Below are 26125 nucleotides of genomic sequence, written 5' to 3' on the forward strand. Positions count from 1 at the left end.
GACCAAAAGTTGCGAACTTTATCGACGTTGTTCTATACTAAATCCTCTCAGCAAAAATATGGCAATATCGCAAAATGATCAAGTATGACACATAGAATGGATCTGCTATCCCCGTTTAAATAAAAAAAATTCATTTCAGTAGGCCTTTAACATTAGCTGGATTTACGAGAAGATGCAATTTTGCAAATCCACCTTGCCAAGGTCCAAACTGAGAAAGAGTCGGAAACAGTCGGCTAATGATCTAATGAGAAACCATTCAACTTTTTGTCATAAAAATAAAAGGAAAATACTTTTTTGAACAAAATGTAAGACACAGATTTCCCAAGGAAATAATCTGAAAGACAGTTCATCTTTGTGTGTGCGGCTCTCTACCACACGCATTAGAAGAGAGACTGTGCTGATGATGCATTTTTTCTTTTATATTTGGAATCTTTGCATGTTTCTTGCTGTAAGTCTATGTCTTTGATTGGTGTAGCGTTCACGACTAAGAGCAGTGGTGCTCACTAAAAGTACATTTTTGCAGCTTTTTGTGAAATACGAGCTGTTAACAATACCGAAATATAAAATGGGGTTGAAAAAATACATAATTAACCCAGCAGATTGTAAAGAAAGTAGAAAAGATGAGTTATATTTTTATATACTGTATCTCTCACTATTATGTTAGATCCACTATGGACTGGACTCTCTCACTATTATGTTAGATCCACTATGGACTGGACTCTCACACTATTATGTTAGATCCACTATGGACTGGACTCTCACACTATTATGTTAGATCCACTATGGACTGGACTCTCACACTATTATGTTAGATCCACTATGGACTGGACTCTCACACTATTATGTTAGATCCACTATGGACTGGACTCTCACACTATTATGTTAGATCAACTATGGACTGGACTCTCACACTATTATGTTAGATCCACTATGGACTGGACTCTCACACTATTATGTTAGATCCACTATGGACTGGACTCTCACACTATTATGTTAGATCCACTATGGACTGGACTCTCACACTATTATGCTAGACCCACTCGACGTCCATTGCATCCGGTCTCCCCTAGAGGAGGGGGGGGGGGGGGTCCACCCACATATGTGGTCCTCTCCAAGGTTTCTCATAGTCATTCACATCGACGCCCCACTGGGTTGTGAGTTTTTCCTTGCCCTTATGTGGGCTCTGTACCGCGGATGTCGTTGTGGCTTGTGCAGCCCTTTGAGACACTTGTGATTTAGGGCTATATAAATAAACATTGATTGATTGATTGATTGATATATTTTTTTTTGCTTGTAAGGAGCAAAACAGTCAAGTCAAAATTGTCTGAGTAAGATTTCTTGAAATTAGACAATATATTTAAGCTTTAAAAATGTAAAAGTGATACATCATTTTAATTAAAACTTATCATTAGCCATACTTACTAGTATTGTGAAGTTGTGTATCTTTATAACAAACTTGTGGTGCTCAAAAGTAGTATTGTTTCCCTTGGAAGAGCTATTGCCTTAAAACAACTTTTTATGTCTCAATGAAAAATTACTATTCAGGGCACTTATAACTTGTATTAAGTTTGTTTAAATATTTTGACTAGAAATTAGCAATATATACTTGGTGAGATTGTGAGTTTCTCCAGTGTTTTGTAACATAATAATTAATGGAAGCGGCCAAGTCATGTCCTTACTTTTTTACAGTGTAGTTTTGAAAATGCCAATGGGAATTAGGGCTGGGCGATATGGCCTTTTATTAATATCTCGATATTTTTAGGCCATGTCACGATACACGATATATATCTCCATATTTTGCCTTGAATGAACACTTGATGCATATAATCACAGCAGTATGATGATTCTATGTGTCTACATTAAAACATTCTTCTTCATACTGCATTAATATATGCTACTTTTAAACTTTCATGCAGAGCGGGAAACCACAACTAAAAGTGTATTTATGAAACAGTTATTAAGCAGTGGCACAAACATTCATGTCATTTCCAAAACAGAAAGTGCAAGATTGTCAGAGACATTTTAAAACAAGCTATTAGTGCACTTTTGTGCATGATGTCACTAAGATGACATATCAAAACAATACTCAATTAAAGTGCACTTTTTGTACAGAATGCCACTACAATAGTTTAAAACAAATAAAGTACACTTTTGTGCATGATGTCACACAAGATATTTCAATAAGTGTCAAATAAAAATGAGCTGCATAATAGGAAATCAAATAGTGTATGTCCTTCACTATGTGGTAGGTTCCTGCGGACGTTATCTCCTTCTGTTGTTGACTATTTTTTTCATACGGTGGTGATGTGGAAATAGTTGCTTCGGCATTTTGTTGGTGTGGCACCGGCCGGAGATGTTGACATGCAGAGTTTCAAGCACTCTTCATTCTCTAGCGGGTGACTTTTCAAATGATGCTACTTTTTGTACGCTTTTGCCACATACTTGACATATTACGGTTGTCTCTTGACATCCAAATCGCTGCCGTTGTGTCCTTGGGCAGGACACTTCACCCTTGCCCCCGGTGCCGCTCACACTGGTGAATGAATGATGAATGAATGGTAGTTGGTGGTCGGAGGGGCCGTAGGCGCAAACTGGCAGCCTCGCTTCCGTCAGTCTAGCCCAGGGCAGCTGTGGCTACGAATGTAGCTTACCACCACCAGGTGTGAATGAATGATGGGTTTCCACTTCTCTGTGAGCGCTTTGAGTATCTAATAATAGAAAAGCGCGATATAAAAACTAATCCATTGTTATTATTATTATTATATTCCCGCTTGAAGCCAAACCACCGCCAGACGATGGACCCTCAGCTGTTTTTCTTGGTAATTAATTCTTCCTTCATTTTTTACCAGATTTGCACCTTCTTTCTCTCGTATCACCACTCGCACCACTCCGTTAGCATCACAGCTAATGTTACCACGCCGCTACCTCTCTGCTCCGCGAGGGCGTATACGTATGTGACGTATGTAAGAAGGTGCGCTTGTTTTAAGTCTCTGTGAGAAGGAGAGACAAGAAAGAGTGGGAAGAGCCTGCAGCTAAAAGCAACTGCGTGAGAACTTATACTCAAATATCACGATATAGTCATTTTCTATATCGCCCAGAGACAAACCCGCGATATATCGAGTATATCGATATATCGCTCAGCCCTAATGTGAATGCTCCCAAATAATTATAGTTTTTGTACGTTGCCTTTGCAAACAACTAAAGAGGCGTTATGGTTAGGGATGATACTCGAAACCGGTTTTCCCGGTTGTTTGATAAGAAAAGAACCGAGTCCTCGGACTCGAATCCCTTTTTGAGAACCGGTACCCGTTATCGAGACCACTATAGTAAAGGAAAAGAGTTGATTCTTTATTCGAATCCCGTCCCGACCAGAAATGCTCCGTGGGACATCACAAGAAATTACGTCACGTAGCTCAGTCATTAGGCGCAGATAGCGAAAGCAGGAAAACAATGGACGGGAAAAAACGCTCCAAGGTGTAATAAAGTTCAAAACAAAAGGTATAATCCATCGAATAACTTTACTGAGAGATTTTAGCAGGGTAAAAAGGGTAAGTATATTAAGTGGGATTTTTCAGAGAAACAAATATATACAGTAACACAAAAACAACAGTTAGTATGTTCCAATAGCAGCAGAAGTGCACTTTTTGGAGAGCTGTATTATTTTCAGTTTTGTGCCCAAGGGACTGATTTGATTTAACACTATATTATTATTTATACACCTATAGTGATCACAGAGACAGGTTGTTTTTGTGTTTTTCTCTGAAAAATCCCACTTAATATACTTTGGGTAACAACAGTCAATATTTATTTATTTTATTTAATTTTTTTAGGTGGGTAACAGTCAATATTTACTTATTTATTAGATTTTATTTTTTTATTATATAATAAAAGTGAGCTTTTGTTAAACCAAATATTGTGTGTTTTTTTCCATATACAACAACCTATCTGGACTCGATAAGAGAATCGATAAGGAATCGGTTCGATAAGAGGATTCGATAATAGGCTCGAACTCGATAATTTCTTATCAAACATCATCCCTAGTTATGGTGCAAATTTTAAGTTGATTCAATGAAGGTGAATCATAAAACAACTGTTGAGCAGTTAAGAAATATGATGAATAAAATACGACTAAACAAAATGAGTACGGGCGGCACGGTCGTACAGAGGTTAGTGCATCTGCCTCACAATAAGAAGGTCCTGGGTTCGATCCCCGGGCTCAGGGTGTTTGTGTGGAGCTTGCATGTTCTTCCCATGACTGCGTGGGTTCTCTCCGGGTCCTCCGGCTTCCTCCCACCTCCAAAGACATGCACCTGGGGATAGGTTGATTGGCAGCACTAAATTGGCCCTAGTGTGTGAATGTGAGTGTGAATGTTGTCTGATCTGTGTTGGCCCTGCGTTGAGCTGGCAGCATCTCCAGGGTGTACCCCGCCTTCTGCCCGAATGCAGCTGGGATAGGCTCCAGCACCCCCTGCGATCCTGAGAGAGACAAGCGGTAGAAAATGGATGGATGGATAAACAAAATGATTGAACTGATATTGAAACTGATAACCGAGACTGTATAGAAAAAGTGGGGAAAATGTGTATCAATATAGAGACAGACAGTATAGTTGGAGATGTGATTCATAACAGGCTACTTTAGGGAACAGCATCAAATGTTAGTTTTAAGACAATCCTTGTTTTTTTCCTAGCTTTAAATAGTGTCTGGTCTCCCTCATTGAGATACACAGTCTTCATTTACAACCCTTTAGGCGCAGCTGTTCAGTCTGGCGATGACTAATCAAAAGCTTGGGGTTGATTGTCTTGCTTGTTAAGCCAATACGGCCTTGATTAGTTGTTTTTTTTTCCTCCCATGTCCTACATGCAAGTGATTTATTCACTGACAGCCCTTGCTTTTCCTGAAAACTGAGGCTGGCCTCAGGGGAGTTAACGCCATGTATTCCATACATATTTTGGATCTTATCTGCGCTCCGCTCCGCTTGGTGTGCTGAAGGCATAACCAACATCTCATCTCACTTTGCAATAACGTTAGGTTCTGATCCCCCTTTATGTCACTCTGACTTTTAAGTGAATACCCAGACCGGAGTGATTTGAAAGGAATATCTTTTTGGCGAGCTCTGGAGTAAAGACTGAATGTTGAATACATTTACAAGTAAACACAATGTATTAAAGAACTCCAAAAAGCAATCATATAACCTCATACCCAGAGATCTGTAGAATTGTGTGTTTATCGGAAAAACTGTGATGATTTAGATATTTTCACATTCTAGCCTATCAAAGATGAATTTGTGCTAAAAGAACAATAAATAGTAGAGAACACAGGAGCCCAAGAATTACTTAAAAAATCTCAATATTGTTCACTTTCAGTTTATCTGACCATCAGTGCCTACAAGCTCATTTCTTTGAGGCAAGTTGCTTGTATATTTTTATTCATGTTGTTTGGGAACTTTATTGTTGTACAAATTTAGAGGACTGTGTCTTCTTTTATTTTTATGTAGGAGTATCATTATTGTTATTTATTGAGCCAAAATGATGTTTTCAGCTGATCATAACCTTGCTCGTCGTTTTATGAGAACTATAAAACTAGCAAAATATGTTCGTTTTCAAAAGAGTTCTTTTGACATACATGTGAATTTTCACATAAGATTGTGAATCGGTAAAGGATTGTGGCTGATCGGCAAAAAAAAAAAGGGCAGTTTTCCTTTAAAGGCCTACTGAAATGAAATGTTCTTATTTAAACGGGGATAGCAGGTCCATTCTATGTGTCATACTTGATCATTTCGCGATATTGCCATATTTTTGCTGAAAGGATTTAGTAGAGGACATCGACGATAAATTTCGCAACTTTTGGTCGCTGATAAAAAAACCTTGCCTGTACCGGAAGTAGCGTGACGTCACAGGTTGTGGAGCGCCTCACATCTGCACATTGTTTACAATCATTGCCAGCAGCAGCGAGAGCGATTCGGACCGAGAAAGCGACAATTACCCCATTAATTTGAGCGAGGATGAAAGATTTGTGGATGAGGAAAGTGAGAGTGAAGGATTAGAGGGCATTGGAAGCGATTCAGATCGGGGAGATGCTGTGAGAGGCGGGTGGGACCTGATATTCAGCTGGGAATGACTACCGTAATTTCCGGACTATAAGCCGCTACTTTTTCCCCTCGTTCTGGTCCTTGCGGCTTATACAAGGGTGCGGCTTATTTACGGCCTTTTCTTCTCCGACACCGACGAAGAGGATTTCGGTGGTTTTAGTACGCAGGAGGAAGACGATGACACAATGATTAAAGACTGACTTTTCATATACCGGTAGGCTGGTTATTTTGATAACGTACATGCGTGCACTTTGTATTACTTTGCACCGTTGTATTATTTGTACTCTGCACGAATGCTGTTCGCCATGTCAAAGATGTGAAAGTTTGATTGAATGATTGAAAGATTTATTGTTAATAAATGGGACGCTTTGCGTTCCCAAACAGTCATCTCTGTCCCGACAATCCCCTCCGTGGTAGCAGGAACCCCTATATACTACGCTAATTACACATCAAAACCCTGCAGCTTATAGTCGGGTGCGGCTTATATATGGAGCAATCTGTATTTTCCCCTAAATTTAGCTGGTGCGGCTTGTAGTCAGGTGCGCCTTATAGTCCGGAAATTACGGTAAAACAGTAAATAAACACAAGACATATATATACTCTATTAGCCACAACACAACCAGGCTTATATTTAATATGCCACAAATGAATCCCGCATAACAAACACCTCCCCCCTCCCGTCCATATAACCCGCCAATACAACTCAAACACCCGCACAACACACTCAATCCCACAGCCCAAAGTACCGTTCACCTCCGTAAAGTTCATACAGCACATATATTTCCCCAAAGTTACGTACGTGACATGCACATAGCGGCACGCACGTACGGGCAAGCGATCAAATATTTGGAAGCCGCAGCTGCATACTCATGGTAGCGCGTCTGCTATCCAACTCAAAGTCCTCCTGGTTCTGTTGCTGCAGCCAGCCGCTAATACACCGCTTCCCACCTACAGCTTTCTTCTTTGCTGTCATCATTGTTCATTAAACAAATTGCAAAAGATTCACCAACACAGATGTCCAGAATACTGTGGAATTTTGCGATGAAAACAGACGACTTAATAGCTGGCCACAATGGTGTCCCAAAATGTCCGCACAATCCGTGATGTCACGCGCAAACGTCATCATACCGAGACGTTTTCAGCAGAATATTTAGCGGGAAATTTCAAATTGCACTTTACTAATCTAACCCGGCCGTATTGGCATGTGTTGCAATGTTAAGATTTCATCATTGATATATAAACTATCAGACTGCGTGGTCAGTAGTAGTGGCTTTCAGTAGGCCTTTAACGTAAAAGAATCATGTGCTGTCAAAACAAATTGCGTGATTTATTTGTGTATATAGGTGATATATGCAATATTGTTTGTGATTACCGTGTTGACTTTGACTGCCCTAAAATAAATGTTTTCCCCTTCATTCTTGTCTTACCTTATACACACACCATAATAATACTCCTATGTTGAAGCACAGTACAATCCATCAAGCGGTGCAACTTCATAGCTTACCAAACATTTTGCTCGATTTTTGAGCGCCGCGTGTAATGTTCTACATTTTCAATGGAACATATAAAATGTTGGTGTTGTTTACTTGAGTCATATTGCAGTCTGCACGTATCTCTTATGTGTGACTGCCATCATATTGCAGTCTACACGTATCTCTTATGTGTGACTGCCATCTACCGGTCACACTTATCATTTCACCATGCAAATAAAATAGCTCCGAGGTCGGTAAGCACAACCGAAATTATGTCGTACATTAGGCGCACCGGGTTATAAGGCGCACTGTCGGGTTTTGAGAAAATGAAAGGATTTTAAATGCGCCTTTTAGTCTGAAAAATACGGTAATTGCCAGGTTGCGACAGGTGTGGGTCGATACTGTAATCATGTGCTGATATTGTATATATGTTATAGACATAATATAACATATCTGTATATAAATTATTCTGTATATATGTTAGATTTTTTTTATAGCTTTTTTAGTCTATTTATACCTGCATTGTCCTTTCCATCCTTACACTTTCCATCATTGTAACTGAGCTACTGTGTTGAACAATTTCCCTTGTGGATCATTAAAGTTTGTCTAAGTCTAATACCTAGGGAAACTATAGGGGAAAAACTAGAAGAGAAACTAGTAACAAAATAACATACAAAATACAGGGGGCGGGGGGGATAACAAGACAGCATAAGTTAAAGAAAACTGCATATGTAGCATTAACTTCAATACAGTGATCACATAGATTTTGTGGCTCCGAGTGGGTTTTTAATTTGGTGGAAACAGGGCCCAAATGGCTTTTTTGATGCAAAAGGTTGCGGACCCCTGGTCCGAACATTCAATGGTAGCTAATGTTAGCTATCCAAATTACTATCATTGGCTGACAACACAAAAAGCACTGCATTATATGTTATGCTCAGGCGTAGTTAGGTCATTACGTGCTCAAAGGGATATAATGATTTAATGCTTCAAATACATTGGAAATTTAGCGCCTTCTACACTGCAAAAAGTCAGTGTTCAAAAACAAGAAGAAAAAATACAAAAATGAGGGGTATTTTATTTGAACTAAGCAAAATTATCTGCCAATAGAACAAGAAAATTCGGCTATTCAAGACTTTCCAAAACAAGTAAAATTAGCTAACCTCAATTAACCCCAAAATAGCTTAAAATAAGTATATTCTCACTAGTGCACTTTTCTTGGTGTAAAAGAAAAAAAAAAGAGACCTTTTTGCTCAGTATGTTGAAAAATATTCTTAAATGAAGTAAATGCTAGTGCCATTATCTTGACATAATGATATGCGCTCGGCATTACATTTCTTGAAACCAGCAAACTTATACTAAAAACTAGTTTATTATTCTTAATGGAAAGGCAACAAGGCAAGCGCTTGTTACACTCGGGGTCTCCTAGCCGCTCAGGCAAATCATATTGTCTAAAAATGTATTTTTCCATGGATAACATGACATCATCGCGCGAAGTGCGTGCTCTTTCAGTCAATTAGTGCGCATATATACAGCCCGGCCCCCGGGCAAAATTTTTTTTTTATTGTAATTTTGAAGAATTTATCTGAATGTGCATGAACAATTTCTGTTCAAAATTTTTTGAAATATTAAATGTTTAAATATTAACTGTCAGTTTACTGTACTGTGCCAACTGTACTACTATATGAGTACCTATTTTCTATTGTTTCATTGAAAATAAAACAGCAAAGTCCATTTGGCTGTCATCTGTTTTAATTATGACACACAATTGTGTCAAAGTCATGATTTTTTTTTTCATGCTTGAAGTAAGAAATTATTACTTTAAAAAAGTAGTTTTATACTTGTGAGTGTTGATGACACAGCTTTGCAACAGTTGATATTCTAGTTTCAAGCATGTTTTACTCAATATAGCTCATCAAATCTCAGCAACAAGCTGTAATATCTTACTGAGATCATTTAGGACCAAAACACTTAAAACAAGTAAAACACTCTAACATAAAATCTGCTTAGTGAGAAGAATTATCTTATCAGACAGAAAATAAGCAAATATCACCCTTATTTGAGATATTTCATCTTACTTAGATTTCAGTTTTTGCAGTGTATGCATCCGCATGAAGGTTACAAACCGCCCTTTTCAAAAAACAGTATTGGTCGAACGTGATTAGAAAACAATATCTTGCTAGTCAAAAAGCTTAATTTTTTTATCAGATACTTAAACATTATTGATGTGTAGGTGATCTTAAAAAAATGTGTAAATGTAAAAAAAAAAAAAAAAAAAGGTTTAAACCCCACCTACATGATTACCGTTTATTGGTACTGTAGAAAAAAATCATCCAACCATAGCTAGGAAACAAAATAAGAGCTGGCCATTGGGAAACTGCTCTGCTCTTCTTTAGTCGTGAGGACTCTTCATTAGCGTGTCCCTGCCAGCATGCAGATGACTTCCCTCACAGATACAAAAAAGACCGTTTTTTTTCCCCCCTCGCTGTGGTTTCGACCCCCTGCTGTTCATTCACCGAAGCCTAAAAATCCGTACCTCCCGCGTGCTCGAAGGGACTTCAAATGTAGAAAAGTCTTACTCTTGGTTTCATAAGCAGAAGCTTTTTTTTTTTTTTTTTTTTTTTTTCAATCAACACCCAGTTAAAATGAATGTCCAGATTAGCGTTAGCTAAATCAACACGTATTGATTTAGAGAAAGATCACAGTTGCTGCCAGACAATATGTTCCCTTTAACTCAGGACATTGTATACAGATCTAACAAGCTAATTAAATTGTTTTAGGCAGCCAAGCCGGCTGTAATTTATTGAGTCCCACTAGAATAGTATTCATGCAATGCTCTTCACTTTAAAGGCATACATTATTGTGACATTTGAATTGCACCCACAAATGAAGTAACATTTTTTATTTGTTTTCCAAGACAATTTAATAAATACTGTTGCGTCTGACCAGTCTTCCTCTCAGGGAATTAAAGTCACCGGTCAATCCAAAGTTCTTTAGATGACATATATGCTGAGTAAGAAGGACCATCAAGACAGAATAGGAATATTATCAAGTTTTACTAAAGCTTTAGGAGACCAGTCCACACAAATGCGGTCATACCGGCATCTCGAATCGGTCTAACATTCAAACGGGAAGAGACAACTTCTTGAATACGAAAACAGCCCCCGCCCTGTCCAGAAAGGAATACAGCCTCACTGTTCTAATACAGATAAGGTAAAAAGGGATTACTCCAACTCCCACATTCCAACCCTTCAAGGTAAAGCACACAGTTTACTTGCGGACATAAGATACAAACGGGATGGTCTCCGGCTGGCCCCACTATGGACTGGACTCTCACTATTATGTTGGCTCCACTATGGACTGGACTTTCAAAATATTATACTAGACCCACTCGACGTCCATTGCATCCGGTCTCCCCTAGAGGGGGGGGTTCATCCACATCTGCGGTTCTCTCCAAGGTTTCTCATAGTCATTCACATCGATGTCCCACTTGGTTGTGAGCTTTTCCTTGCCCTTATGTGGGCTCTGAACCGAGGATGTCGTTGTGGCTCATGCAGCCCTTTGAGGCACTTGTGATTTAGGGCTATATAGATAAACATTGATTGATTGATTGATACAAACAAAAAGAGTCCACATGGGCATGACTATGAATAAAGAAAAAACTCTTAAACATAAATGCATTCTCCACAATACCTTAACAAATTATACATGATTTTGTTATTAATCATGACAAAAGGTCAGACGAAGACCAAATCGTATGAAAACAAGCGATTTTTCTAATAAAAAATTACATGAATTTAATTAATCCGTTACAGACACCCAAAAAAATGTCGACATAAACACATTTTATTGAGGATACTTAAGAGTTGTACATGCAAACAACAATAAAACGTACATAAGAAGGATGAATTAAATGTAGAAATTAACTTTTAACTCCACTTTTCTCTTTTATTGAAGACTCTTGTTGGCGAAAGAGGAGCCACATTGAAATAATTGCTTGCTCCAACTTCTTTTTTGAGTTTGAGAGTGTTTAGTACCTTCTTTATCAAAGTGATAACACTCGCTACTTTCATTGGCCCCCATGGTGGCCTTTTTTGCATTTGTACTACATTAAAAATGGGTCACCCGTGTTTGTTTCTTTGTCATGGCAGTTGATTCTGCAAGATAATACAACTGCAAACAGACTCGTTAGTTACGTGCAATGTTTGGCAAAGCCGGGGTCAAACTTTTGGCGAAAAGCCTCGTCAAAGAAGGACTAATGAAAACTATAGGCACACATTTTATTGTCTTTCACTACATGGCGATATTTGCCATTCAGGGAATCTTTTTCGCATAATCTTTGTGTCAGAAAAATTGTATGTAAATGATCAAAAAACTTTCCGTTCTCTGAGTTCCCAGTGAACAGACAAAAGCTGTCTTTGTTGCACCAAGCCAAAGGCTTGGAAAATTCCGCTGTGTACGATGGGAGGAGACGAGAGGGGTTATCTATAGCAGGGGTCACCAACCTTTTTGAAAGCAAGAGCTACTTCTTGGGTACTGATTAATGCGAAGGGCTACCAGTTTGATACACACTTAAATAAATTGCCAGAAATAGCCAATTTGCTCAATTTACCTTTGACGTTATTATTAATAATTAATGATATTTACACTTAATTGAACGGTTTAAAAGAGGAGAAAACACGAAAAAAATGATAATTAAATTTTGAAACATAGTTTATTTTCAATTTCGACTCTTTAAAATTCAAAATTCAACCGAAAAAAGAAGAGAAAAACTTAAAAAAATAATTTATGGAACATCATTAGTAATTTTTCCTGATTAAGATTAATTTTAGAATTTTGATGACATGTTTTAAATAGGTTAAAATCCAATCTACACTTTGTTAGAATATATAACAAATTGGACCAAGCTATAGTTCTAACAAAGACAAATCATTATTTCTTCTAGAATTTCCAGAACAAAAATTTTAAAAGAAATTCAAAAGACTTTGAAATAAGATTTAAATTTGATTCTACAGATTTTCTAGATTTGACAGAATAATTTTTTTGAATTTTAATCATAATAAGTTTGAAGAAATATTTCACAAATATTCTTCGTCGAAAAAACAGAAGCTAAAATGAAGAATTAAATTAAAATGTATTTGTTATTCTTTACAATAAAAAAAAAAAATACTTGAACATTGATTTAAATTGTCAGGAAAGAAGAGGAAGGAATTTAAAAGGTAAAAAGGTATATGTGTTTAAAAATACTAAAATAATTTTTAAGGTTGTATTTTTTCTCTAAAATTGTCTTTCTGAAAGTTATAAGAAGCAAAGTAAAAAAAATTTATGAATTTAAACAAGTGAAGACCAAGTCTTTAAAATATTTTCTTGGATTTTCAAATTCTATTTGAGTTTTGTCTCTCTTAGAATTAAAAATGTCGGGCAAAGCGAGACCAGCTTGTTAGTAAATAAATAAAATTGAAAAAATAGAGGCAGCTCACTGGTAAGTGCTGCTATTTGAGCTATTTTTAGAACAGGCCGGCGGGCTACTCATCTGGTCCTTACGGGCTACCTGGTGCCCGCGGGCACCGCGTTGGTGACCCCTGATCTATAGTGATCCAAGACTTGCCCAAGCTCGATCCAGGACCAGTACAAGCCCGAGGCATCTTTTTCTTTTGTGTTAATGTGACCAAAAGCAATGGCTGTTTACATACCCCCCATTCCTTTAGAAACAGCTGTTGTTGTGTAAACAGGGAATATCCAAATAAAAGAGGAGACGTGAACCTTTTTTCGTCAGAGCGTGGGTGACACTGTAAGGGGTTACAGGTCGACACCTTTCTCCTCAAATTGAGCAAAATTTAATTCCGTCTCTGTTTATTTCCTTGCTTCTTGTCTTGTTTAATAGAAGTCATCGATGTTTGAACCTGACACTTTGTGTAGTAGTTTTTTTATTGGAAATGTTTTCACAGCAAACTTTCTTAAACTCTTATTATAAATACAGTGAATTTAATGTCTTATTTTTTATTTTATTTTACTATGTCCCGTGTAGAGCCAAGCAGGATCATGTGTGTTACTATGGAAACAGAGGCAGCACTGAACCTATCCATCTAAAACCAGGTCCGGCTTCTTCTTTTCTTTTTTTTCCACTGCAGAAACCATTTTGCTCTTACCTTACAGTTATTTGCCTTTCTTCTATTCCAAGTGTTTAGTCGATGCATTTTATTTTTGCATCAGATTTTGCATTTGTCACCCAGCAGGAATCTACAGCTTGAGTAATTCCCTCCTGGACACCCCATGGAAGAAACTGCTGCGAGGAAAGCGCCACTTCACCAGCGTCGTCAACAACCAGTCACTGTCCTGTGAAGGACTGGTGCAGGAGCTCCTGGGTGTACTGAATAATGAAGAACTGTAAGTGGAGACACTCAATCTCTCTCAATAAATTTGATCATTTACAGTATATAAAAAACAAGCCATGATCCAAAGATATTGTATACCAGGGATATTCAATTAGATTGTTTTAAATGCCACTTTCCCAGAAAGCTAAGGAACAGGTGGCGGACTTCACTATTATTCTTATTTCGTATATATTCCGGAGAACCAGCGTCCTCTACTGCAGACTAGTGTTGTCCCGGTACCAAAATGTATTTCGATACTTTTCGGTACTTTTCTAAATAAAGGGGACCACAAAAAATGTCATTATTAGCTTTATTTTAACAAAAAATCTTAGGGTACATTAAACATATGTTTCTTATTGCAAGTTTGTCCTTAAATAAAATAGTGAACATACAAGACAACTTGTCTTTTATTAGTAAGTAAACAAACAAAGGCTCCTAATTTAGCTGCTGACATATGCAGTAACATATTGGGTCATTTTCCATTCCATTATTGTGTCAACATTATGAGGGACAAGTGGTAGAAAATGAATGATTAATCTACTTGTTCATTTACTGTTAATATCTGCTTACTTTCTCTTTTAACATGTTCTATCTACACTTCTGTTGAAATGTAATAATCATTTATTCTTCTCTTGTTTGATACTTTAGTTTTGGATGATACCACAAATTTAGGAATCAATCCGATACCAAGTAGTTACAGGATCATACATTGGTCATATTCAAAGTCCTCATGTGTCCAGGGAGGTATTTACTGAGTTCATAAATAGGGATGTCCGATAATATCGGACTGACGATATTATCGGCCGATAAATGCGCGGTATCGGTTTAAAAATGATCGGTATCGGTTTCAAAAAGTAAAATGTATGACTTTTTAAAACGCCGCTGTGTACACGGACGTAGGGAGAAGTACAAAGCGCCAATAAACCTTAAAGGCACTGCCTTCGCGTGCCGGCCCAATCACATAATATCTACGGCTTTTCACACACACAAGTGAATGCAATTCATACTTGGTCAACAGCCATACAGGTCACACTGAGGGTGGCCGTATAAACAACTTTAACACTGTTACAAATATGCGCCGCACTGTAAAACCCACACCAAACAAGAATGACAAACACACTTCGGGAGAACATCCGCACCGTAACACAACATAAACACAACAGAACAAATACCCAGAGCCCCTTGTGTCAGGTTCAAACACTGATGACATCTATTAAACAAGACAAGAGGCAAAGAATTAAACAGAGACAGAATTCAACTTGGACTCAATTGAGCAGAAACGCCTGGACACATTGTACTATTGTACAGTCTCCAGCACAGCTCGTCAAAAGATTGCACTCCTCCTTCTTTATTTGACTTTCTCCGACCACCTGACCACCGCTTCCACTTCCAGAGGGAAGTGGGTCGTAAACAGCGTTGCCTTTGGTTACAGAATAGTTCAAAAGAAGAGGTCGTAAAATAGTTCAAAAAGAGGTCCATAAAATAATTCAAAAAGAGTTTGTAAAATAGTTCAAAAAGAGGTCCATAAAATAGTTCAAAAAGAGTTCGTAAAATACTTCAAAAAGAGGTCGTCTGGAAATTGGGCAGATCCTTGGTTCTCTCCGCTTTGAAGTCCTTGGGTTAGAACAATATCTTTCTGTTGATTACCATACATGAGGGAAAACAGGAACACCTTCATTTTGCTTCCCCCCCCCCCTACACAGTGGAGTTTTACGAGCCTTACTCTTGGTAGCTTTCAAAGACAGCTTTTGTCTTCTTGTCAGGAACTCAATGTAATACAAAGTTTTTGTGATAGTTTAGAAACAATTATTCTAACACCTTGCAGCACTAACTCTTCCGGGACACTACAATATACACCCCCCAACCCCGCCCACCTCAACCTCCTCATGCTCTCTCAGGGAGAGCATGTCCCAAATTCTAAGCTGCTGTTTTGAGGCATGTTAAAAAAATATAATGCACTTTGTGACTTCAATAACAAATATGGCAGTGCCATGTTGGCATTTTTTTCCATAACTCGAGTTGATTTATTTCGGAAAACCTTGTTACATTGTTTAATGCAGTGGTCCCCAACCTTTTTGTAGCTGCGGACCGGTCAACGCTTGAAAATTTGTCCCACGAACCGGTGGGGGAGGAGGGGGGGTGTATTTAAAAAAAAATGTTTTTTTTATTTTTTTATTTGTTTTTTTTACATAAATAAATACAATAATGTGTGCTTACGGACTGTATCCCTGCAGACTGTATTGATCTATATTGATATATAATTAGGGATGTCCGATAGTGGCTTTTTGCCGATATCCGATATTCCGATATTGTCCAACTCTTTAATTACCGATACCGATATCAACCGATACCGATATCAACCGATATATGCAGTCGTGGAATTAACACATTATTATGCCTAATTTGGACAACCAGGTATGGTGAAGATAAGGTACTTTTTTTAAAAATTAGTAAAATAAGATAAATAAATTAAAAACATTTTCTTGAATAAAAAAGAAAGTACAACAATATAAAAACAGTTACATAGAAACTAGTAATTAATGAAAATTTGTAAAATTAACTGTTAAAGGTTAGTACTATTAGTGGACCAGCAGCACACACAATCATGTGTGCTTACGGACTGTATCCCTTGCAGACTGTATTGATATATATTGATATATAATGTAGGAAGCAGAATATTAATAACAGAAAGAAACAACCCTTTTGTGTGAATGAGTGTAAATGGGGGAGGGAGGTTTTTTGGGTTGGTGCACTAATTGTAAGTGTATCTTGTGTTTTTTATGTTGATTTAATTAAAAAAAAAAAAAAAAAACGATACCGATAATAAAAAAAACGATACCGATACTTTCCGATGTTACATTTTAACGCATATATCGGCCGATATTATCGGACATCTCTATATATAATGTATATATTGTGTTTTTTATGTTGATTTCATAAAAAAAATAAAAAATATATATATATATTATTTTTTTTTATTTCTTGTGCGGCCCGGTACCAATCGGTCCGGTGGTTGGGGACCACTGGTTTAATGCATCCAGCGGGGCATCACAACAAAATTAGGCATAATAAATTGTTAATTCCACGACTGTATATATCGGTATCGGTTGATATCGGAATCGGTGATTAAGAGTTGGACAATATCGGGATATCGGCAAAAAAGCCATTATCGGACATCTCTATTTAAAACACATGTGCTGTGTGTGGTTGCTGACAGGAATTGTCCTGATCCAGCTCAGGAGAGCCAGGCTGAGGGCGGCTACAGCAAGTCCCTGGTCCAGGCTCTGTCAGCCGTGTGTGTTCGCAGTCCTAAATATGGCACAAGGTCAGTTACCACGACTGGCACCAAGATTTTAGGCGGGTCATGGTGGGTCTGGTGGTTGACTCACCTTGACTTCAGTTGTAGGTGGTGTGGGTTTAGCCCCAATGATGGTGTGAATGGTTGACTATACTGTATGTGTGTGCCATGTGGTTGACCGGGGGACCAGTTCAGGGTGTAGTCCGTCTTTTTCCAGAAGTCAACTGGGAAAGGCTCAAGTTCCCCGTGACACTGAACAGGATAAATTGTAGAAAATGCACGGATGCGGAGGCTCAGGCCCAGCATTACCACAAGCTAAACAATTCAAGTGATAACATTTTTTTGTTTGTTCATGCCCCGTTCCTTTCTTGATTGTTTTGCTTCCATTTGATACCGTTTGTTCTTCCAGGACCAACACAATCATCCTGATTGACGCAGAGAGCAACGTGACTTTCACAGAGCGCACCATGCTCGACTGCGACACAAACAACTGGCACAGCAGCTCTTTCCGATTCAAGCTGCACACATGAAGACGTGACGGAGGAAAAACTCACATTGTGCCTCACCACTTCCAACACCCTTATCACCTCACCATCCTTTCCCGTCCTACAGCCCCACTCCACGTCGTCATGGTAACGAACAGTAGCACAGCAGATTTGCATTTCTTATTTTTGATTCGATATAATTATACCTAAGAACTATTTAAATGATTGCCAAAGACTAAATTGTTTTGGGGGTTTTTAACAACTGCAGACTTATGTCTGTAAGCTTTTGAATTTTACAATCCTGCAAAAGCATTACAGGGTAGAAGGAGCATTTTATAGCAGCTTGACAATAAATACACGCTCAAATAAGGAAATACATTTTATTTTCAATTCTTTTGGTGTTTTATATTTACTCTCTCGGGCAGCACGGCGGCACAGGGGTTAGTGCAGGCCTGGGCAATTATTTTGACTCGGGGGGGCCAAATTTTGAGAAAAAAAATGTGTCTGGGGGGCCGGTATATCTATGTTTAGGAAAACTAATACAAAACCTCACAATAAAGTCTGATTGAATGCTAAAAATGTTATGACAGACCGCCTTAAAGGCCTACTGAAAGCCACTACTAGCGACCACGCAGTCTGATAGTTTATACATCAATGATGAAATCTTCCGGTTCAACCATCGACGTCACGCGCATACGTCATCATACTATAGATGTTTTCAACCGGAAGTTTCGCGGGAAATTTAAAATTGCACTTTATAAGTTAACCCGGCCGTATTGGCATGTGTTGCAATGTTAAGATTTCATCATTGATGTATAAACTATCAGACTGCGTGGTCGCTAGTAGTGGCTTTCAGTAGGCCTTTAAAAATGGAATGGATTTTTTTTTTCTATGAAGGATAAAACCCTGAATATTGAGAACATATGAACGTCACACCCCCTCTCCATTACAATCAAGCCAAATGCAACAAACACAGCGAAATATGAACGTGAAGGGTAAAAAACCCCCAAAAAAACATCTACAATCTGATACATCTGATACATCACTAAGATTTAGAACTTTCTTGTAAAAATCTCCTTCCGCATCTGTCCCTGACACCCACATTTCAGGCTCTGGAAACACTCAGTGGAAACCCTCCCCACCCACACTGCTTGGTGCCTCGTCTGACCTTCTGTGACGCAGATTACCATAGTAACTAGTAGGGTTCTACGGTATACTAATGAATCATATTCGGTACCATACCGCCTCTGAAAAGTACCGGTCCACCACACTCTAAGATTTTTGCTTAAAATAAAGCCAATAATGCCATTTTTTCTGGTCCCCTTTATTTACAAATGTGTCAAAGTACCGAAAAGTATCGAAATAATATTGATATGAGGACAACTCTAGTCACTAAAATATCATGCAAAAGCACAGATTCCAAGCATTGGAAGACTTAGTGTTAGAGGTGTCCGATAATATCGGTCTGCCGATATTATCGGCCGATAAATGCGTTAAAATGTAATATCGGAAATTATCGGTATCGTTTTTTTTATTATTATATTATTATTTATTATTGACTTCCAAGATGGCTGCGCTTCAGAGCAGCGGCTTCGTGCGAGCGCTCCTGGAAGTGAGGGCAAAAATACCCCTCAATTCAGTCAATTTCATGGCTGGCTCACAGCGTGTTCACTCCGTGATCACTTACGACCGACTTACAATTCTGGATGTGGAGAGATCGGGCCATTTTGGGCTGATAGATGCGTGTACGATGGACCTGCTCGCTAGCTTGGGAATTCTTCGCGAGCTACATCCAGCAGTGGCCTTTGAAGCAGCGGCGTCGACTACCAGCGGAGACCGTCAGCTAAAGAGACGTAAGCGGTGCGCTCGGAAGCAGAAGCGGGGGTGTCGGGCGGGGCTAACAACAAAGCTAAATGCTTTGTTGTTAGCGGGGCTAACGAAAAAGCTAAATGCTAATCCACAAAGAAGCGCTAATAAGGAGTCTGTTAAGCTAGAACTAGCCAGCGCCAGGCTGGATAATCCCTGCACACATAGCAATTCTTCTAGAATAATATACAACTCACATAATGTTTTTTCTGCGTCAGAGGTGGACATGCATTTTACTGAGGTGGCAAACAATCTAAAAATTCCTGTCATATCAATTCCTAGATATGGTCGAAATTATTTAAAGTGCACTATGCATAATAAACGTAACATTATTAATATTGCTACTACGGATACTTTCAACAAAAACTCCTCAAAACAGCCCACTACCTATAATATGGGCTTTTTAAACATAAGGTCATTGTCTTCCAAAACGTTATTAGTTAATGAAGTCATCAGAGACAACAATCTTGATGTCGTTGGTTTAGCCGAGATCTGGCTCAAACCAGACGAATTTTTTGCGCTGGGTGAGGCGTCTCCTCCTGGCTATGCGGGAACGCATATTGCCCGCCCCATTAAAAGGGGTGGGGGTGTTGCACTAATATACAACAAAAACTTTAGCCTTACCTCGGACCTAAATAATAAATATAACTCGTTTGAGGTGCTCACTATGAGGTTTGTCACACCGCTGCCTCTCCACCTGGCTGTCATCTACCGCCCCCCTGGGCCCTATTCGGACTTTATCAATGAATTTTCAGAGTTCGTTGCTGATCTAGTGACGCACGCCGACAATATAATCATAATGGGAGACTTTAACATCCATATGAATACCCCATCGGACCCTCCATGCGTGGCGCTCCAGACTATAATTGATAGCTGTGGTCTTACACAAATAATAAATGAACCCACGCATCGCAACGGTAATACGATAGATCTAGTGCTTGTCAGGGGTGTCACCACCTCTAAAGTTACGATACTCCCGTACACTAAAGTAATGTCCGATCATTACCTTATAAAATTCGAAGTTCGGACTCATTGTCAACAAACTAATAATAATAATAATAACTACTATAGCAGCCGCAACATTAATACTGCCACAACGACGACTCTTACTGACCTACTGCCTTCAGTAATGGCACCTTTCCCAAATTATGTGGGCTCTATTGATAACCTCACTAACAGCTTTAACGACGCCCTGCGCGACACCATTGATATTGTAGCACCGCTAAAGCTAAAAAGGGCCCCTAAAAGGCGTACCCCATGGTTTACAGAAGAAACTAAAGCCCAGAAATTATCATGTAGAAAGCTGGAACGCAAATGGCGTGCGACTAAACTTGAGGTTTTCCATCAAGCATGGAGTGATAGTTTAATAACTTATAAACGCATGCTTACCTCAGCTAAAGCTAAATATTACTCAAATCTCATCCACCTCAACAAAAATGATCCTAAATTTTTGTTTAGTACAGTAGCATCGCTAACCCAACAAGGGACTCCTCCCAGTAGCTCCACCCACTCAGCAGATGACTTTATGAATTTCTTTAATAAGAAAATTGAACTCATCAGAAAAGAGATTAAAGACAATGCATCCCAGCCACAACTGGGTTCTATTAACACAAATATGACTGTATATACGACGGACATTGCCCTCCAAAATAGTTTCTATCTCTTTGATGAAATAACATTGGAGGAATTGTTAAAATGTGTAAATGGGACAAAACAAACAACATGTTTACTTGACCCAATTCCTGGGAAACTTATCAAGGAGCTTTTTGTTTTATTAGGTCCATCAGTGTTAAATATTATAAACCTATCACTTTCCTCTGGTACTGTTCCTCTAGCATTCAAAAAAGCGGTTATTCATCCTCTACTCAAAAGACCTAACCTCGATCCTGACCTCATGGTGAACTACCGGCCGGTGTCCCACCTACCGTTTATCTCGAAAATTCTCGAAAAAATTGTCGCACAGCAGCTAAATGAACACTTAGTGACTAACAATCTCTGTGAACCTTTTCAATCCGGTTTCAGGGCAAATCACTCTACGGAGACAGCCCTCGCAAAAATGACTAATGATCTATTGCTGACGATGGATTCTGATGCTTCATCTATGTTGCTGCTTCTTGATCTTAGCGCCGCTTTCGATACTGTTGATCATAATATTTTATTAGAGCGTATCAAAACGCGTATTGGGATGTCAGACTTAGCCTTGTCTTGGTTTAACTCTTATCTTACTGACAGGATGCAGTGTGTCTCCCATAACAATGTGACCTCGGACTATGTTAAGGTAACGTGCGGAGTTCCCCAGGGCTCAGTTCTTGGCCCTGCACTCTTTAGTATTTACATGCTGCCGCTAGGTGACATTATACGCAAATACGGTGTTAGCTTTCACTGTTATGCTGATGACACTCAACTCTACATGCCCCTAAAGCTGACCAACACGCCGGATTGTAGTCAGCTGGAGGCGTGTCTTAATGAAATTAAACAATGGATGTCCGCTAACTTTTTGCAACTCAACGCTAAGAAAACGGAAATGCTGATTATCGGTCCTGCTCAACACCAACATCTATTTAATAATACCACCTTAACATTTGACAACCAAACAATTAAACAAGGCGACTCGGTAAAGAATCTGGGTATTATCTTCGACCCAACTCTCTCGTTTGAGTCACACATTAAGAGTGTTACTAAAACGGCCTTCTTTCATCTCCGTAATATCGCTAAAATTCGTTCCATTTTGTCCACAAGCGATGCTGAGATCATTATCCATGCGTTCGTTACATCTCGTCTCGATTACTGTAACGTATTATTTTCGGGCCTCCCTATGTCTAGCATTAAAAGATTACAGATGGTACAAAATGCGGCTGCTAGACTTTTGACAAAAACAAGAAAGTTTGATCATATTACGCCTATACTGGCTCACTTGCACTGGCTTCCTGTGCACCTAAGATGCGACTTTAAGGTTTTACTACTTACGTATAAAATACTACACGGTCAAGCTCCTGCCTATCTTGACGATTGTATTGTACCATATGTCCCGGCAAGAAATCTGCGTTCAAAGAACTCCGGCTCATTAGTGATTCCCAGAGCCCAAAAAAAGTCTGCGGGCTATAGAGCGTTTTCTATTCGGGCTCCAATACTATGGAATGCCCTCCCGGTAAAAGTTAGAGATGCTACCTCAGTAGAAGCATTTAAGTCTCATCTTAAAACTCATTTGTATACTCTAGCCTTTAAATAGACTCCCTTTTTAGACCAGTTGATCTGCCGTTTCTTTTCTTTTCTTTTCTACTCTGCTCCGGGGTGGACCGCTAGCCTGTCCATCAGATGGGGACATCTCTACGCTGCTGACCCGTCTCCACTCGGGATGGTTCCCGCTGGCCCCACCATGGACTGGACTTTCGCTGATGTGTTGGACTTTCACAATATTATATCAGACCCACTCGACACCGAGGATGTCGTTGTGGCTTGTACAGCCCTTTGAGACACTAGTGATTTAGGGCTATATAAATAAACATTGATTGATTGATTGATTGATTATCAGTATCGTTTTTGTTTTTTTTGTTTGTTTGTTTTTTTAATTAAATCCACATAAAAAACACAAGATACACTTACAATTAGTGCACCAACCCAAAAAACCTCCCTCCCCCATTTACACTCATTCACACAAAAGGGTTGTTTCTTTCTGTTATTAATATTCTGGTTCCTACATTATATATCAATATATATCAATACAGTCTGCAAGGGATACAGTCCGTAAGCACACATGATTGTGCGTGCTGCTGCTCCACTAATAATACTAACCTTTAACAGTTAATTTTACTAATTTTCATTAATTACTAGTTTCTATGTAACTGTTTTTATATTGTTTTACTTTCTTTTTTTATTCAAGAAAATGTTTTTAATATATTTATCTTATTTTATTTGATTCATTTTTTTAAAAAGTACCTTATCTTCACCATACCTGGTTGTCCAAATTAGGCATAATAATGTGTTAATTCCACGACTGTATATATCGGTTGATATCGGTATCGGTTGATATCGGTATCGGTAATTAAAGAGTTGGACAATATCGGATATCGGCAAAAAGCCATTATCGGACATCCCTACTTAGTATAGTTGAAGACCTATGGTCATTAGAAAACATGACTGCACAACATAATGGCAGCTACACTTTACATCTTAAAGATCTAAAAAATAATATTTGGGAATGTCCGGCGGACCAGATTGAAACCCTTAACGGGCCGCATGTGGCCCCCGGGCCTTCATTTGCCCGGGTCTGGGTTAGTGTATGTGCCTCACAATACGAAGGTCCTGAGTAGTCCTGAGTTCAATCCCGGGCTCGGGATCTTTCTGTGTGGAGTTTGCATGTTCTCCCCGTGACTGCGTGGGTTCCCTCCGGGTACTCCGGCTTCCTCCCACCTCCAAAGACATGCAACTGGGGATAGGCCCCTCCCACCTCCAAAGACATGCACCTGGGGATAGGCCCCTCCCACCTCCAAAGACATGCACCTGGGGATAGGCCCCTCCCACCTCCAAAGACATGCACCTGGGGATAGGCCCCTCCCACCTCCAAAGACATGCACCTGGGGATAGGTTGATTGGCAGCACTAAATTGGCCCTAGAGTGTGAATGTTGCGTGTCTATCTGTGTTGGCCCCGTGATGAGGTGGCCACTTGTCCAGGGTGTACCCCGCCTTCCGCCCGAATGCAGCTGAGATAGGCTCCAGCACCCCCCGTGACCCCGATCATGTTAACTATTTTTTTAAGACAATGCAAAAATGGTAGTTAATACTCAACATCTCCATTTAGAATATAAACAGTTCATACTCAAGTACCTACTGCCATCTAGTGTACATAGTTTTTTTTCATTCTAGAACAAAAACATCTGATAATAACCTGCTTAATTTTTTATAACGTCAGGTTTTCATTTAATAAGATTTGTATGATTGTAGTTTGCGGTGGTGTAGACATGTACTGAAATTAATTGACAATTGTCTTAATATGTTGGGTACTATGCATTGCCATGTCATCAAAATATAAAGTTAAAATACTTGAAATGAACTGTTGGTGTGACTATAGTGACACAGTAATGGTCTGGTGAGACATAACAGCATGATAATTGTAGAGGCCTATATAGGAAATACGGAGCCCCTAAAGCAGACCTGAGCATTCTGCGCCCCGCGGGCCGCATCCGGCCCTTTGTGCGTCCCTGTCCGGCCCGCGTGAGGCCAATTATAAATTACAAAATACATTTCAAAAAGTATCTATGTCGAGTGTGCAATACAATGGTGCTGCTATTGTTTTGAAAAGTGTTATTTGTATTACTTCCGTGTGGACGTATGCGCGTGTGCGATTGTGGGTGAATTGAACGGCGCAATTACAAATTACAAAATAAAGTTTAAAAAACATCAATGTCGTGCGCGCAATACAACTGTGCTGCTTTTATTTTGAAATGTGTTATTTATGCCGTATGTCCGGGGGGAACCTGTGAGTGAAGGTGCATAGAGACAAGTGATGAGACGCTAAAAAAAGAAAAGTTGATGAGGAATGGCGTGTTTCCAACAACACATAGACTGCCAAGTATTTCTTTACATAAATTAATGGTAAAGCCGTGTGCTTAATGTGTGGTACACAGGTTGCTGTGTTTAAATATCATTTTAATCGCCACTACACGAAGAAACACGAGGGAAAATACCGGAATGTGTCTGATGAAGCGCGCGCAAGGGAGGCTGATGCGTTGATGGTAAAACTGCAAACCCAACAAGGACTTTGTGCCATATTTCACACCCCCAGAGATGCAGCCGTCAGGACAAGTTTCGTCATTTCTCACAAAAGCGCCAGAAAAAGTAAGGCGTTTTCTGACGGAGAGTTTATTAAGGAGTGCTTATTGGACTTTGTTGCGCTGATAATGCCCGGAGACATGGACTGTTTTTCGCTAACTTTGGATGAGAGCTCTGATGCAGTCAATTAAAGAGACAACCACAGGTAATGACTTGTTCACAGAGGTAAATGCGTGTTGGGACAAGCTGGCAGGTGTGACAATCCAATCCACTTTATTTATATAGCACATTTAAACAACAAAATGTTTCCAAAGTGCTGCACAACAATATTACAAACAATATTCAAATATTATCCTTAGCTCCACCAATGACTGAATAAAAAGAAAAAACAATTACATATAAAACCAATATAAAAAACAATATAAAATAAATATGATTAAAAACTATTTTTAACAACAGATGGTTGTCCAAATCTGATGGGGAAAAATGTTGGATAATGCAGGATAAAGTGACCATCAAAAGCAATCTGCTTTTGTATAAAGTTAAGTTAGGTTAAATTATTATTATTATTATCATCATTATTATTTATCTTACGGTATATCAAAAATAATAGTGAGCAAAATTTAATTGAAATATTGTCGTGTGGCCCTCCAGCAGTGCTCGGGTTGCTTATGCAATTTTTATTTTTTTAGACATGTATCTCGTGCGCAATATAAACTTTTTATAAAGTTATAAAAAAAAATGTTTAAAAATTTATTTTTATATATATATTTT

At 38.9% G+C, this 26125-nt stretch overlaps 1 protein-coding gene across 3 annotated transcripts in view; it reads left to right on the forward strand.

Annotated features, from left to right (window-relative positions):
- The window catches only part of tango2 (transport and golgi organization 2 homolog (Drosophila)), a 45922-nt gene extending 27833 nt beyond the window's left edge, over positions 1-18089 (forward strand). For 2 of the 3 annotated variants that reach the window (XM_062051646.1, XM_062051645.1), the window contains exons 6-9: positions 13587-13654; positions 13792-13945; positions 17150-17257; positions 17640-18089. In XM_062051646.1, coding sequence (XP_061907630.1) covers positions 13587-13654; positions 13792-13945; positions 17150-17257; positions 17640-17760 — 451 coding nt within the window. In that variant the 3' untranslated portion in view covers positions 17761-18089. The remainder of the gene's footprint in view (positions 1-13586; positions 13655-13791; positions 13946-17149; positions 17258-17639) is intronic. The other variant, XM_062051647.1, reaches the window with a different exon arrangement.
- The last annotated feature ends 8036 nt before the right edge of the window (positions 18090-26125 follow it).

The sequence above is a fragment of the Entelurus aequoreus genome, linkage group LG06, assembly GCF_033978785.1.
Source record: "Entelurus aequoreus isolate RoL-2023_Sb linkage group LG06, RoL_Eaeq_v1.1, whole genome shotgun sequence".
NCBI lineage: Eukaryota > Metazoa > Chordata > Actinopteri > Syngnathiformes > Syngnathidae > Entelurus > Entelurus aequoreus.